Source organism: Rhododendron vialii, chromosome 5a (genome assembly GCF_030253575.1).
Source record: "Rhododendron vialii isolate Sample 1 chromosome 5a, ASM3025357v1".
Classification (NCBI taxonomy): domain Eukaryota; kingdom Viridiplantae; phylum Streptophyta; class Magnoliopsida; order Ericales; family Ericaceae; genus Rhododendron; species Rhododendron vialii.
The window spans coordinates 36,813,564-36,828,730 of NC_080561.1; the positions used below are offsets into that span (position 1 = coordinate 36,813,564).

Here is a 15,167-nt window from a genome sequence, read left to right on the forward strand (position 1 = left end):
GCTAGGACTATCTCAGAAGGGATATATTAACCGAGTTTTAGAGAGATTCAATATGCAGCTTTGCTCAGTAAGTGATGCACCCATTGTCAAGGGTGACAAATTTAATGAAAGCCAGTGTCCAAAGAATGACTTAGAAAGAAAGCAAATGGATGAAATTCCATATGCATCAACATTAGGGAGTTTGATGTATGCCCAGACTTGCACTAGACCAGATATTAGTTTTGTAGTAGGGATGTTGGGCAGATATCAAAGTAATCCAGGAATGGAACATTGGAAAGCAGTGAAGAAGGTTATGAGGTATCTCCAAGGAACTAAGGACTATATGCTTACTTATAGCAAATCGGATCATTTGGATGTGATCGGATACTCGAACTCTGATTTTGCTGGCTGTCACGATAGCAGAAAGTCTACATCAGGTTATGTCTTTCTATTAGCTGGTGGGGCAGTGTCATGGAAGAGTGTGAAGCAATCCATTATTGCTTCATCTACAATGGAGGCCGAGTTTGTGGCGTGCTTTGAGGCCACAGGTCATGCGTTATGGTTGCGGAACTTCATTTCTGGTCTTGGTGTTGTCGACTCAATTGCCAAACCGATGAAGATTTATTGTGATAATTCCGCTGCAGTTTTCTTCTCTAAGAATGGAAAGTACTCTAGTGGTTCGAAACACATGGAAGTAAAATACTTGGTTGTTAGAGAACGAGTCCAGAAACAACAAGTGTCTATTGAAAACATAAGCACCGCTCTTATGATTGCTGATCCGTTGACAAAGGGATTGCCTCCAAAGACATACAAAGAACATGTTATTAGGATGGGTCTTTTGAGCAATACTTGATATTAGTAGTTGAGTGCTTATTGTTATTGACACTATTTAGCGCAAATAAAAAAATTTGTTTCTGATTTTCCTGTTTCCAATTATGCGTGCACATTTTATTTTGGATTATGTTCAACAGGAAATGTTTTGACAAGACAAATTACAGGGGCTTTAGGCATTACAGCCTAAATAATGATATTTTTCCTATTATGGACTTGGTTAGTGAAGGTTATCAATGGTGTGGTGCATAGAAGGGAATGTGGCATAGTGCTATACAACCGCTATGACTCACATTGGTGGTCTGAATTAATCACAGTATTAAAGTTTCTAATTGGTTTGAACCTATTGGCTATTTTAAATCCGTGATCACGTGTTAAAGTTTTTTAGTGTGGAGCCCACTCGAGTCATTTTAAACAAAATGCATATTTTGAAGAAATACACTTTGCATCACAATCGGCTTGATGGGCCAAGTGGGAGAATGTTAGTTTTTTCCCATTAGTGTGGCCCACTAGCCTTCACGTTTTGTGCATGTGGGACTCCACTATCAGATAAGCCAATGAAGTGATATGGTTCATTACGATAACTAATAAGAATTACAGATGAAGGAAAACTCTTGATAATAAAAGAGACCTTGATGGACTAGGTGTCTTTTAATAATTATCTCTAAGGCCCTCTTCTCTCCTCTATAAAAGGTAGAATACTCACCCCTTATTCCTACGGTTTTTCCATCAATTAAAGTACTGAGGTATTCTAGAAAAGTAGAGACAGAGAGAAGAAGGTGAGCCAAGAATTAAGGTGTTTCTAACTAAGGGGTTTGTTCTCTCTAATCACGATGGCCAATAAAGGTACGCTATTTATTGTTCTTGAGATGTGTTGAATTCAAGATCCTGTTATATCTGTTTTCCGCATAATAGTTTTAATTCAGATATACTTAGAGTTTACAGTTCCAACCATGATAATGGAGCTTTAAACTAGCCCATTTCAGTTCTAATATCGGATCTGGCCCTACCTATAGTCAAGGAAAATCTTTCTCGTAGAGAAATTCATGGGCCATGGGCTTAACAATATTAACCATTTTGTGCATTTTTTTCCCCTTTTTTTGATAGCAGAAACTAACCATTTTGTGCATCTTAGATGAACCATTTTGGTTCATGGAAAAGTCTATTTAACACAACACTTTACACGATAATATGCTGAACGTGCTTACGTGGAGACACTGTATCATTGAGCAATGCAAAGCAGCACCTCATCTGTTGCCCGGTGATACAGTGTCACCTAAGCATGTTGTGCATATTGTTGTGTTAGTAGCATACCTCTCTTGGTTTATCGACATGGTAGTTGTGAATTTCGGAACCAAAAAAATTCAATATTAGGATTGGAATCAAATCCTTTTGAATTGGAGATTTGTTTAAGGTAAAATAAGAGAGAAATGATGTCTATAGATACTACTTTTTTCTATTCATATGCCACTGTTCTATACTAATTCCTGTTTGCTTTGGAATGAATCATCTTTGAATTATGGATTAAGCTCATGTCTAGTTAACTATATCCTCCAATTTGATTCAACTTCAATCATTTTGAGCTGATCCCAAGTGTAAAAAACCAATGATCTCTATATTGTACATGTCGTTAACTTTGCTGAGAAGTATGTTATTGTAAAATTTAAGTCAATTGTCCATCTCTAGCAATATCAACAATTCATTGTCCGTATTTATAAAAGACAAGATGAACGATGAATGTGATTTTTAAAATTTCACTTGTTTATTTGGTGTTTGACAAAATGCCAGCAGCTAATATTGCTATCGATGTCGAATTTTTAACCTACCAAGTAAATAATTTTGATCACGGTTCTCGAGAGACACCCTCCACATGCGGCGACAAGAAACCAAAATCAAATTACATTGATGTTTTAGTTATCCTCAAAAAAAAGGCCAAATTCATTAGGCTTTTGCAAAATCACTAGGTTCAAACTCAAAAGTACCAAATTATGAGAGCACTTAATCTATGTGTTAAGGATAAGTGCACTTTTGTTGTACAAAACCTCCCTCCTCCTAAAACTCGGCATTTCTCAAGTTAAAATTCTAGTTCCGCCTTATTCTGGGATTCGACTTAGACAACCTTGTGCAAGTTTACGAGATTTTTCTGAGTTTTGTTTTTCTCGATTTGTGAATGTTTACCCCACATGAATGCCACGATTTTGTTTTTAATTTCTCGATTTGTGTTGCTCTAATGCAGTGAAAACTAAATTAGAGTAGGGCAGGTGATGAATGATCGTGCTAAGAAATAACTTCGTAATGTTAGCGTGAAAGAATAAAAGGCAAGCACAATCTGCTGGAGATGGTATCTGTTGAAGTTTATCCCATATCGGTTAATTATCTCCTCCAAAACTAGTATATGAGCCTGCGCGGTCTCTTCAGTACTCATGGCCAATTGGTTTTGAGTGGGATGCCTTAACATAGTATCGGAGCTAGGGATTTCGAGGAACCTGTTCTCCTTTGTTTGTGCCATCAGTACACCATTGTTTGTTGTGATCCAAGTGATATGGATCGTTCGTTTATCTCTCCACATGCGAGTCAGGGGTTGCACGCACGTGCAGGGGAGTGCTAAAGTTTATCCCACGTCGGTTAATTATCTCTTCCAAAATAAGTATATGAGCATTATCTCACGTCGGTTAATTATCTCCTCCAAACTAGTAGATGAGCCAAAGCGACATCTCCACTCATTGCTAATTGGTTTTGAGTTGGATGTTTTAACAGTATCATGCCAACGCAGAGGTTCTCGTATTTCAAAGGCTTGCTCAAGATTTTTGAGCTTTCCCACCAAAACAACTGCATGGGTTTTTGTCTAAACAATCAGCAGTGGAAATTACTATACTATTTTGGGAATCAATAGTAATTAATCTACATTATTAATCAGGATTTACTATTCCCAGACAGCTCATAGGAATAACTGTGGGAAAGGAAAAAGCTCATTGGGGAAATACACAAAGCATGGAAACAAAGCAATAGAAATTCATGGGGAAGATGGACAAAAGTTCCCTTAATTATTAAGCTAATCAAATTTTAATCCCAAAGCCCAAAAAAAAAACACTAACTGTTTTTCTACAATTAAAACATTGCTCCGTTACACCCAACACATTGAGAAAAAAAAAAAATCAAGATTCTAATTTATCTACCCAAAACTCTGCAGTAATTTACAAGTAGACTAAATAAGCATTACGTTGACTAGTACTACAGCCACCGCCACAGCCACCGCACAATATCCCTAGTTATTTATTTATTCCTTAACTTTCCTTTAGTAGTTCAGTTCACATGCCAACAGCAAGTGCTTTGCTTTTCTTGAATTCCGAGAAGCTCGAGCTTGCCGCGGGGAGAGAGGGTGGCGTCGGAGGAGTACTCCACAGCTGTGCGGTTTTCACCTTCGATATGCTCGAAAGGACTTCTAATGGCGTGATGTCACCCACAACTGTTACTTTCTTCGCCGCGAAGTCGATGCTAAATGATGTCACCCCTATTCATGGTTTAACACATTAATTTTAAGACTTACTATTGTTAACACTTGAAATACAAAGTTAATTGCATAAGATACAAACTATACATCTTTTCTTTTGTGTCATGATATAAAGGGCTGGGCTGGGCTCAGCGACTTGAATTGTGTAAATGTTTAAAATTGGGCTGCGATAAGCTACCTTAAGCCCAGCCCATTGATGAGGCCTTTTCCACATTGAACTACCAAGTATGAAACCAAAGGTTTTGTTTGGAATGTGAATTGGGCCAACCAAGCCTCTCCAAAATTTCCCAAACCCCAGTCCAGGTCCATCGCATTGCCTAGAATTTTGCTGCACTCCCTGTTTTTTTTTTTAAATATTTTTTTAATGTTTGTTGATTTTTTTTTTCTTTCCAAAGAGATGCCGAGCCTCGGGTCAACTGGGCTTCAATGCTTCGGTCCAGACACACTCGTGGTCCACGAGTCGTGGGGACCAAATCCTACCCAGAGAGGTAGAGGATTAGACTGACAGAATCATAGCACATCACACTTTGTCACGCTCCTCTTTCAATAGGAATAAACAACAAAAAGCAACAGTGTGTCAAAAATTGAAAAGCTGAAAAATTTCTCCTCTCTGTTTCATAGGAAAGAAAAAGGCAAGATGGGTAAAAATTCACAATAAAATATGCTTACCTTGCATTCTAGAGATGTGTTTCCTCACTTTGCCCTCACACCCTTTGCAGTGCAGTGAGACCCTCAAAACAACCTCCTGTTACAAAAAAAGGCCCATTAAAATCATACCTACCATAATTAGGCCCACTTCTGCCACCCTTTTAATATCATCATTATGGCCATCAACAGAGTAACTTGTACTACAATGCATAGAGTAACTTGTATTGAGGGCGAAACAAGAAATTTTAATATGTGGCATCAAAATTATAGAATAATAACAATTTATGACAAATCAAGAGTTCAATTGTGGGGGCAAAATAGTAAATATTAGGTGCAAAATATGTTATTTCTTATTGAAAAATGAAATACAGTGCGGTCAAGTAGCATCATATGTCTTTTAATGGTGCCGCTCCTGCTTGTATCTACACCTTCGATATATAATTGTCTTTATATCATTTAACACTAACTAAAATAAGTATTTATTTTTTGAATTAAATGTGATATATTGTGAGAGAATGACCCGTCAAGTAAAGCGGAAAATAAAATACTTAAAGAATAATAATCTTATTTACAGAGAAGCTAGTTTCGCGAGGCAAGCTTGTTTACATATTTACCCATTGCTTATATTGCATATTTACTAGTACCTGTTCATGGTTTACTTATTTTGCTGCCTCTTGCAAATAAGCAACAATTAATGACCAAATCTGTACATTTTAAGTACTTGGAATTTGACATCAAAATTGTAGACGAAGGTTTGATGGTGTCAAATTTAGAAATGTCTAATTATTGCATGAGCCTTCAAATAAATTCGGCATCTTCAAATTCGACATCATTGTTGAAGATGCTCTTATATTGCGTGTTGCTCATTTGTTCCCATGTTTTTTCCTTTTCTCAATTCCAGAATCACCAGGACCAGAAGAAAGCGGGTTTTTGCAAACTATATCCACGTTAGGCATAAATACAAACTAATGAAAAACCAATCAAAAGCTGAACTAGTCTATCTGTAATTCATGGCCGGTAATCATGAATAATCCATTGTCCAGTCCAGTCGGTACGAAGAAGTTCTACCAAGAATTCCCCTTCGTTATTGTATAATTATTCCATGGACTTACATGAAAAACTGAGAGAGAGAGAGAGAGAGAGAGAGAGAGAGAGAACCTGGTCAGGAGAGCGGGAGGAGGCCGGTGGTGGTGGTGGTGGTGGTGGTTTAGAATCGGAAGCAGAGAACTCCTCTGTTTTCACACCCTTTTCATGCTTCGCCTTACCATTGCTACCGTCCACCGCAGGAACCAATTCAAAACCCGGCTCAAAATCCGACGCCAAATCCAACAAACCCGCTTCGCCCAACAAGTACCGAGACGAATCAGGACCGTTGATCACGAAATCCCCACGCTGCTTGCCGAAACTCTTCCTCACAAATTCCCCCTCCACATCAGTACTCTTCCTCACCATTTCCCCCTCGACAGCATCACTCTTCCTGCCATCGAACTTGCTCTTCTTCTTCTGATCAACGCCACCACCGCTTGATTTCTTGGAGCTAGTCTTGATCAGATCATTCGGCTTAGAAGAGCTGTTTCGAGCAGGCTTATGGTGGAGTTGCTTGTAGGGGACAGGAGCCAGGGGCGGAGGGTGAGAAGTGCAGGGGATGTTGGAGGCGTTGATCATGCGCCTGGTGGTTTCTCTGATGATGGGATTGTGACGGTCGATGGCTCGGGTGCCGCCGAGATGGGCGGCGGCGGAGGAGGAGGAGGAGGAGGAGGGTTGTTGGAGGAGGTCCATTGTGGTGGTGTGGACTATGGCGGTTGATGCTTGGGAAGCGCAGAATATATCGATTGATCGTAACTTCATCTTTGGAAAAGAGGGGGGAGGGAATTCAAAAGCAGGGGGGTTAATGGTTTAGGGAATCTGCATTTTGAGTTTTGAGAGAGAGAGAGAGAGAGAGAGAGAGAGAGAGAGAGAAACGGGGTTGGTTATTCTTCTGTTTTGAAGGTTGAGCTTGTATGGAATCCATATGGAGAGAGAGAGAGAGAGAGAGAGAGAGAGAGAGAGAGAGAGAGGGGTCCACGGGAATTGAAGAAGAAGTTGGAAGCCTGGCAGTAATTCCATGGCGTGGTGAAACGGAAAAAGGATAAGAAACCAAGAAATTAGTATTCAGAAATTTTTGGATGCAAATATGGTGTTGTACACGTGCTATCCGGCAGAGCATTCGAGCCATCCAAATATGTCTTAGACGATCTAGATCTGAGAAGAGGAAGGGGAGAGTGTGGTCGACTGAGTAGGAGAGAAGATGCTCAGATCTTGGCCGCCCAATACTTGTTTGGACGGCTTAGATGGATGCTAGGTACTATCACGTGATACCCAATTTGCACCCAAAAATTTGGTAAGAAAGTTGCATGTAAACTTCGTGTTTTTTTGTAGCTTTGCTATAACCCAGTGTGTGGGCCTCACACATGTTGCGTGATTGTGTTTGTAGTTGTAGACTTTTTATTTTTATTTTTCTTAGATTCAAACCTTGTAATTATCATTGAATAGTAGATTCAAACATCAAATTACAGAGATTAAGGCATCAAGAATAAGGGATCGAACAAACTCCCAAAAATAAACACTGAAATTTCAAAACATAACCCTGAACTACATTCAACAGAACATGCATGTGTCAACGGCATACTTGGCTAAAGTCCCACTACATATGGGAGGTGTTACAAGTATGTTTAGCCTCAATAAAACGCTATAGAGATCCGAACACGGGTCTTGTCCAAGCAGATCCCGATCGAATTTCCACCACTGAACCGACCCTTAGTTGGTTTTTGATTGCTTTTTAATCCAAGCAACATTATGTACCCATAATGCACTGACTCAGCTGGGGCAGAGGAGTCAAGGCTTCATACAAAAATGAGGTGAAACCCTAAACCAAAAAAGAATGAAAATAATTATATACTCCGTATAAACGAATTAACATAACGTATTCTTTTTGAAAATTGATTTCTGCGCTTCACTTATGTACGGAGGCACTCCGTTTTGTCATAAAGTTACTAGTAACTTCACGTTAAAAGTAATACACTTACGTACAAAAAGTGGAGCGCCAAAATCAGCTTTTTTTTCTCTTTAATGGGCAGCTCAATAAAGTTCATTGAACATAAACTGACATCCCTTGAGATGATAATCATATTTAATTAGTCCTAATAATCAGATTTAATTAATCCTAAGATGCCGCTCGTGCCCTGGATTCTCTGCAATCTCCACTCACAGCACCCTCGTAATCACGTTCGGCTCCTCTGTAATCTTATTTAATTAAATTAATTTATTCAGGTAACAAAAAAGTAATTATTCCTGCAAAAATTTATAATAAATCCTGTTCGATTGACGTGGCCTATTGGTTCAATTGCACACTAAAGAATCAGGCTTCTCTCCAGTACGATGTCAGACTGCAAAGATCCTTCTGTGTAGTTTCGGCCGTTCAATTCTTTTAACGGTTAGACTATTGATTGTTGAAGTCAACAATTGAGACACAACTGTATAGACATTTTTACAGTCCAACTGCGGAAAATCTGGGTCCTTAATGAACCCTTGAGAGTGAGCTCAGAGGAAGCTGTCCATGTATTGAAGATTTGAATAACAAAGAGGACAGGGCAACGGCTAAATAATCAGAGAGACAGATTTCGTTTTCTAAATTTTAATGACAGCCACAGCACAGGGGGACATGGTTTTCTGCCCACATTATCACCAATGCCCCCAATAATATTTTTCTGACTTTGGACATGCCCTACATCTTTAATTACCCATTATTAATTGTTTGGTACTGTCTGAGCAACAGGTTGGGGCTCATACCATGCTCTGTAAATTTTTACTCCCATCTTCATCAAACGTGAAATTTCACACAGACCCTCTCGACTATGTCTCTCCTTTAACGTTTAGAACCGTCCATACAGACTCCCTCAACAATAACCGTTAATCAATCAGCACCCTTCTGTCAAAAAGATTGTTAAGATGAAGGGGTCAGTGTGGGCTAGAGTTAGCCAATTTTTTTTTCTTTATATTGTTGAGGGGGTCTGTATGAGCTGCTTTAAACGTTAGGGGATCTTCGTGGAAAATAGGCATAATTGAGGGAGTCTCCGTGGGATTTAACCCTTCATCAAATTTCACTGTTGATATTTATTCTTTTACTGTCTTTTTGTTTCGTAAAAATTAATCAAGGTTAGTTTGGCCCCTTCCAGAATAACAACTATGACTCCGCTTCTGGTTGAGGTTATCTCAATGTCTCGTACAGTCTTCTTGAGCATGTTTGAATTTTTCAGAGACCAAATATTTCAAATCTTGGGACCACCGAAGGGTTTACAAGGTCATCAATTTCAAGACCCCAAATTTAATCGACCTACGAACAAGGTTGGTCCGGACAAAAAGCTTTGAAGAAGTCTCTTCTAAAGAATAAAGAGTTATTGGGGAATTGAATCAGATTCTCAACTTTTGCCTTGCCTATATACAAAACCATCTATTCTGGAGTTTCTCTTTCCCTATGGATGAATGAGACGCAAAGCTACTTTGCATTACTCCCCCACAAAGCTATGTTCTATACTCCACATGTTCATGGAATCAGATGCCTCAATAAATAACTAGATATACCTCTCTCTCTCTCTCTCTCTCTCTCTCTCTCTCTCTCTCTCTCTCTCTCTCTCTCTCTCTCTCCTGCCAACTAGTTACACCATGGAAGAGTCGCAATTCGAAATGATCTTCCATACATAAAACATCTTTTATTTTGTATTAATCGAAATGAAAGGCAAAATATTGAAATTCTTTTTAAAAACCTCTAAAATCTATAATCTGCAGCAGAATTTGAAGTTAAAATTTAGAATTTGTATTCACAGCTATCACAAGCGCGCCCGTTAATTCATCTACTAGGCAAGTTGGACTTCATGATTAATTTATTTTCATATCAAAAGTATCTCATTTAAGTGACCTTGGTACTTCACAACCAACTACCATTCCTTTTTTCGCTCCGCTCCTAATCACCACGTACTTGTAGTCTCATGTCACTCCTCCTAAGTCTCTTGCAGTCTAATGAGGCTACTACGAAGTATTTACTGATAAGCATCCAATAATGTATATTCTTGGTGCTTAAGTCCTCTAGTATGTTGTGTTTGTACATATATGTTGTCGTTTTTATGCGATATTGCACGTAAGGTATTTTTGTATGTGTTTTAGGTAAAACGTGCTAATAAGGCGGTTTTGAATGCCAATCAACGTTCCGAGATGATCCAAGTGTCCAAATGCCCGCCGGTACTCATTTTATTGTCACCGAAGCCTAACGGTGCCACAAGAAGCCTCAGAGATTGGCCAGAGGTCAAGGTTGGCAAAGAACGTGCCAAAGTGGTTCAAGCAAGGCAAACGCATCAAGGATGGTTCCAAGGACATCCGTGGGACCAAGGCCATAAGGCATACCTCCGCCAAGTCCCGTTGATCATGTAATGAAGCATTGGAAGGCCGTCGGGGCAAGACAAGGCATGATGGCCCAAGCTGACCCTGTTCTGCAGTTTTCACACAGAGGTACCAATACCTCATTTTTTAGGTATTGGTACCATCATGCCGAATTGGAAGACAGTTCAGTTGGTACCAATACCTCATTTTTTAGGTATTGGTACCAAAGCCTGTAGTGCAGATTTTTGTTAACTTTTTCAACTTTCCATTTATGAAAAGTTTCTACTTCTAGTATGTTTTTGGAATATTTTGGGGGCCTTTTTGTCCATTGTAAGGCTGATTTTATAAGGCCTATAAATGGCTTTGTAAGCCATTAATAGAATATAGAGGCCATTAGTTAGTTTTAGGCCTAGTTTTCTAGTTTTTGCTCTAGGATTTCCATTGTTAGTCTTTCAAGCTTTTCAAGTTATTTTCTTCAAGAACTCAAGTAAGTTTAAGTGTTTTGATATTTTCTCATGTATTAATGTTGTAGCTATTTGTTAGACCTTCTTATAAATCAAGTTTATTTTCGTTTTCATCGGTGAATCATGTTTTCTATGCTTAACTCTTTTTCTAGTCTTTTTGCTATGTGTGAGTAGTTGATTAGGCTTGGCACCGGGGTGATTAACGCCTCGTGACTTAAGGTTAATTTTGCTCTTCTCAACTTAAGACTTGAGGTTTGGTTTGTAAATGTGTGTGGTTCGCCTTTTATGTAACAAAACTTGTCGATGTTAACCTCCGGTGATCATATGCTTGCACATATGGTTCCGTGAGCTATGTCTCGACTCGTGTTTGCCAGAAGAACCAAAGAATTTGCTCGCTTTCCAAACCATGCTTCTAGTTCTTGACCTTGATATTTAGTTTGAATGCAAGTCTTGGCGTTGTTAATCTCCGATGATCATGTGCTCGCTCATATGGTTCCGGGAGCTATGTCACGCCTTGTGTTAAGCTTGTTGTTCAAACTCTATATCAAGTCTAACCATTTTCATAGCTAAATCTTCCGGTTGATAGCCTATGCCGTGCGATTCAACCGTGTTTTCGTTGAGAATTGTTAGATGGCTTAAGTTACGGGTGTTATGAACTTCTTTGCCTTGCCACTTTTAATTCTTAGTCCGAACTCATTTTCTAGTCTTTGTCATAAGGGTATTTCTCACATTTCAAAGGAAAACTAAAAGTTGGCCGTCTAAACGCCGGAAACCCTTACTTCTACAATCCGAACAAGCTATATTCGAACTCCCTGTGGATCGACTCGGACTTCCTTGCTATACTATGCAAATCTTTAGTTGTAGTCCGGTTAATAAATAATTGAATTTGACGGCCGTTTGGTAAACTTCAACGACTACCGAATGGGCGCAATCATTTACTCATGAGTGAGGCAAGCTCTTCTATTCTGATTTATGATTTTTCTTGGATATATGGTTCATGAGGGAAAATCGAGCTTCAAAAAATAGTGAATGGTCACCATATAATTACCAGACCTAAGCTCTGAAAGCAATTCTTAATGTTGCTTCCACAAAAATGCACTTAAAACAATCAAGCGGCATCATGCACATAGGAAGAGTGATGTTTTTTTTGAAACAGCAAAAACTAATTAAGAAACTTGACAGGGGTACATCAAGTGGGGGAGAAGGGAGAGGGATCAAACCAAATGTTAGACAACATCTATTGGGCCGAGGTCCAAACACCTGTAGGGCATAGCCCAAAAAGCGGGCCAAGCCCGAACACCTATGAACTTAAAATTGCTCAGATCAAAAAATTAAGCTCAAATACACCACAAAGGCCAAAAAGCCCATATTGGATAAGATCCCAATGATATATAATTTCCCTTTACAAAAAGGAAATTAAGCAAGGGCCGCTATACCAATCTCACAGCAGTGTGCAGCTGTACCATTCTCACGAGCCACTCTGAACTTCTTTTTCCCTTCTCTTTATCATGTGTGGATGAGCCTTTTCAATTGCGTACCCAATTTGTATAAGCAATACTACTAAAGTATTGTCTGGTTCACTCACGGCATAGAACTTCTTTATTATTACTCCTACTACAACAGGTGAGCTTTCAAAGGAAAACTTTGCATATATCTCTCTCATGCTTTCTTGCCGAAAGGAGAAAACCTAAGCAAATTTATATGATTTGATTATCATATCCATATCAATGGTGGCAGTTGGTTTGAGAAAGGTGATTATTAAGTCAAATGGCCGGCCGGCTTAGTACTTTCTACTTTGTTTAAAACCACGGGATCTCGTTCGGGATCAGCTCCCCTCAATACTCCAATCCTTCGTACTCCTCCGAACGTCCTCTTTTCAAACACGTTCTTGGAATCGCATTAAGGATCGAAACCACTTATCTCGTGCATTTTCAAGCGAAGAAAAGGGATTTTTAAGTCAAATGTATTGAGAGATCGAATGAGTCTGCCTAGGACGACGATCAGACCAATCGATTAATCATTTCTCCACCAAATTTTTTTTATCAGCAAAAATAAGTTTCATTAACTCATGACACGAAGTTATAGAGATAATAGGATCTTGGATACACACTGACCTGACCATCCAAGACCCACTTCTCCAAACCACACGGAAGAACTAATTTAGGCCCAATAGGCTGAGCCCAAACTAAGATACACCATTTAGGACAAGCCCACACCTAAAATGGGCCTAAAAGCCCAGATCAATATAAATCAGCACAAACAAAAGCCAAACCCACCAATTTTTTTTTAAAAAAACAAATCCTATGTGTACTCGAAAGTTCAGATTTATGGATCATTCTCTAAATAAGTTTCACAAAAGCAATTTGTTTTTTTTTTGGTTTCTAGTATATTATTAGTATACTTAATATATTTCCTAACAAAATCCAAAATTTACCATTCAATACCAATTGATAAAATGGAACTTTTTTCCAAGACTTCACACTTAAAAAAATTCCGAAAAAGAAAAAAGAGAAAAGGAATTTAAGAGAAACCCAAGGCCAGGGGACCTCAATTAAAAAACCCATGGGTAGATGAAAAGGGAGAGCTATCAGGACTGGGAGTGGATGACCCTTTTGTCCTTGAAAACAACTTCCACACAAGAGGAACAATAGGCTGCTGCTTCTTGTTCACCACCTTCTCTCCTCCCCTTTCCTTCTCTGTCTCTCCAAACAACCCTTTCCCCTCTTCACCACCACCCAAAATCTGAGCCATAGTTGGTAAGTACTCCTCCTCCATCCTCCTCTCCCTCTCTCTTATACTCTCTGTCCTCGCAACCATCGCCGCTTTTGCTGCTGCAGCCGCTTCTGCTTTGGCTATCTTTGACATGTTCTTGTGGAGCTCCGCATTGAGGGAAGCCACCGCCACCTCCGTGTCCTCCTCTCTCTCCTTCAGTAACTTTAGCTCTGTCTTTGTTGCTTCCAGCTCGGCTTCGAGTTTCTTCACAGTACATGCAAGGGTATTTTGGTCATTTCCGTCATTGGGTTCGTTTTTCTTGGTGGGATTAATTTTTGGTGAGAATTTCCACATTGGCGATTTGTGATAGTTATTTGGTGAGGAGGAGTGGAAAATTTCTTGAGCTAGGTGTTTTTGGCCGAAAACGGCAACAGCTTCTTTGACGGAGGAGAAAGGGCGGGAAGTATCGATGGTGGAGGAGAGAAAGGTGGCGGGAGGCGGAGGGAGTAGGGGAGGGGTTTGGGGTTCTTCTTCCATTGTGGTGGTGAGAAATGGTAGAGAATGGCGTTATATGATGTTCTTGTAGAGAGAGAGAGAGAGAGAGAGGATAGGGTAGTATATATTTAATGATGTTGTCAAGTTTAAGTTTTCTTTGCTTCTACTGCACTAGTTTTGTGGGGTGAAAAGAAATGGACCACTCAACCCCAGGGACGTTGAGAAGGATAGAAATTAGAATAGCCCAACGCTAGCAAAATCTTTATACCGAGTGTAGAACTCCAAAAAAGAAAAATTAGGGCTCCTTCCCAATTAGTTGTAGGCTTTCGAAATGTCATGGCCGACCCTAGTGGCGATTGTGGAGGCAAGGATGTACGGAGGGTCAAATGACCCCAAACAACAGCCTACCAAAGTTTCAAAATATATATCTTGACTTTTTTTTTAACACCGAAATATCTATCTTGACTTTAAATTTTTTTTTTTTAATATCTAAGGCCTTGCCCACAGGGCTAAAACAAAAGGCAAAAATCACTATCTAAAACAGAAGCAACACATTATGGGGGAGAAGCCGCCCAGTTACAATCACCTTCGAAAAAATCATCTTTATTGGACATCAAAAGCATGTGAAAAAAACGATATATTTGGTTATAAAACGAACAGCTTAAATATGTTTTTCACTGCAAAAAATGTACGAGATCAGCGGTTTGAATCATTTATGCGATTCAAACAATGGGTTCAAAAAGAGGAGTACTATGGAGGATTGAGGTCTTGAGGGGAGCTGAACCAGCTCTTTTCATGCCATGTTTGGACCTAAGTTTATGGACTGGACAAGATAACGGGAAAGAAGAACAAGAAACGAAAAAAGTGAGGCTGATAAGAACGTGAATGCTGCTTAGCAAAAAAAAAAAACGAACTTGAACGCGCCCAGCAATGAATTGTTCAAGTTTGAATTATTGAAGCGAGAAGGAAACATAAAGGATTATATATATTTTGAGGTACTATATACACATCAAAATATACAATTCTTTAGGCAGAAAAGATGAGTCCATCTATGGTACACCAAAAAAATTTGGTGTATGGCATCCATAAATGATACGGTGTTAAGTATGGAGGTA

The 15,167-nt window shown here is 39.3% G+C and overlaps 2 protein-coding genes across 2 annotated transcripts; both read right to left on the bottom strand.

The window, feature by feature from the left end:
• Nucleotides 1–3,835: 3,835 nt before the first annotated feature.
• On the bottom strand, nucleotides 3,836–7,110 carry LOC131326919 (protein SODIUM POTASSIUM ROOT DEFECTIVE 1). Its single transcript, XM_058359831.1, has 3 exons — nucleotides 6,128–7,110; nucleotides 4,991–5,066; nucleotides 3,836–4,321 (listed from the first exon to the last, which is right to left on the bottom strand). The coding sequence occupies exons 1-3, from the start codon at nucleotides 6,815–6,817 to the stop codon at nucleotides 4,119–4,121; spliced, it is 969 nt and encodes a 322-aa protein (XP_058215814.1). The 5' UTR covers nucleotides 6,818–7,110; the 3' UTR covers nucleotides 3,836–4,118.
• Nucleotides 7,111–13,259: 6,149 nt separating this feature from the next.
• Nucleotides 13,260–14,481, bottom strand: LOC131326210 (WEB family protein At3g51220). The gene has a single exon (XM_058358897.1). The coding sequence runs from the start codon at nucleotides 14,092–14,094 to the stop codon at nucleotides 13,393–13,395; it is 702 nt and encodes a 233-aa protein (XP_058214880.1). The 5' UTR covers nucleotides 14,095–14,481; the 3' UTR covers nucleotides 13,260–13,392.
• Between the last annotated feature and the right edge of the window lie 686 nt (nucleotides 14,482–15,167).

Coding starts and splice junctions, on each gene's coding strand:
- LOC131326919 (XM_058359831.1), bottom strand. CDS start 6,817: ATGAAGTTACGATCAATCGATATATTCTGCGCTTCCCAAGCATCAACC. Junction 5,067..6,127: donor CCTCCCGCTCTCCTGACCAG/GTTCTCTCTCTC, acceptor TTTTTGTAACAG/GAGGTTGTTTTGAGGGTCTC. Junction 4,322..4,990: donor ACACATCTCTAGAATGCAAG/GTAAGCATATTT, acceptor AACCATGAATAG/GGGTGACATCATTTAGCATC.
- LOC131326210 (XM_058358897.1), bottom strand. CDS start 14,094: ATGGAAGAAGAACCCCAAACCCCTCCCCTACTCCCTCCGCCTCCCGCC.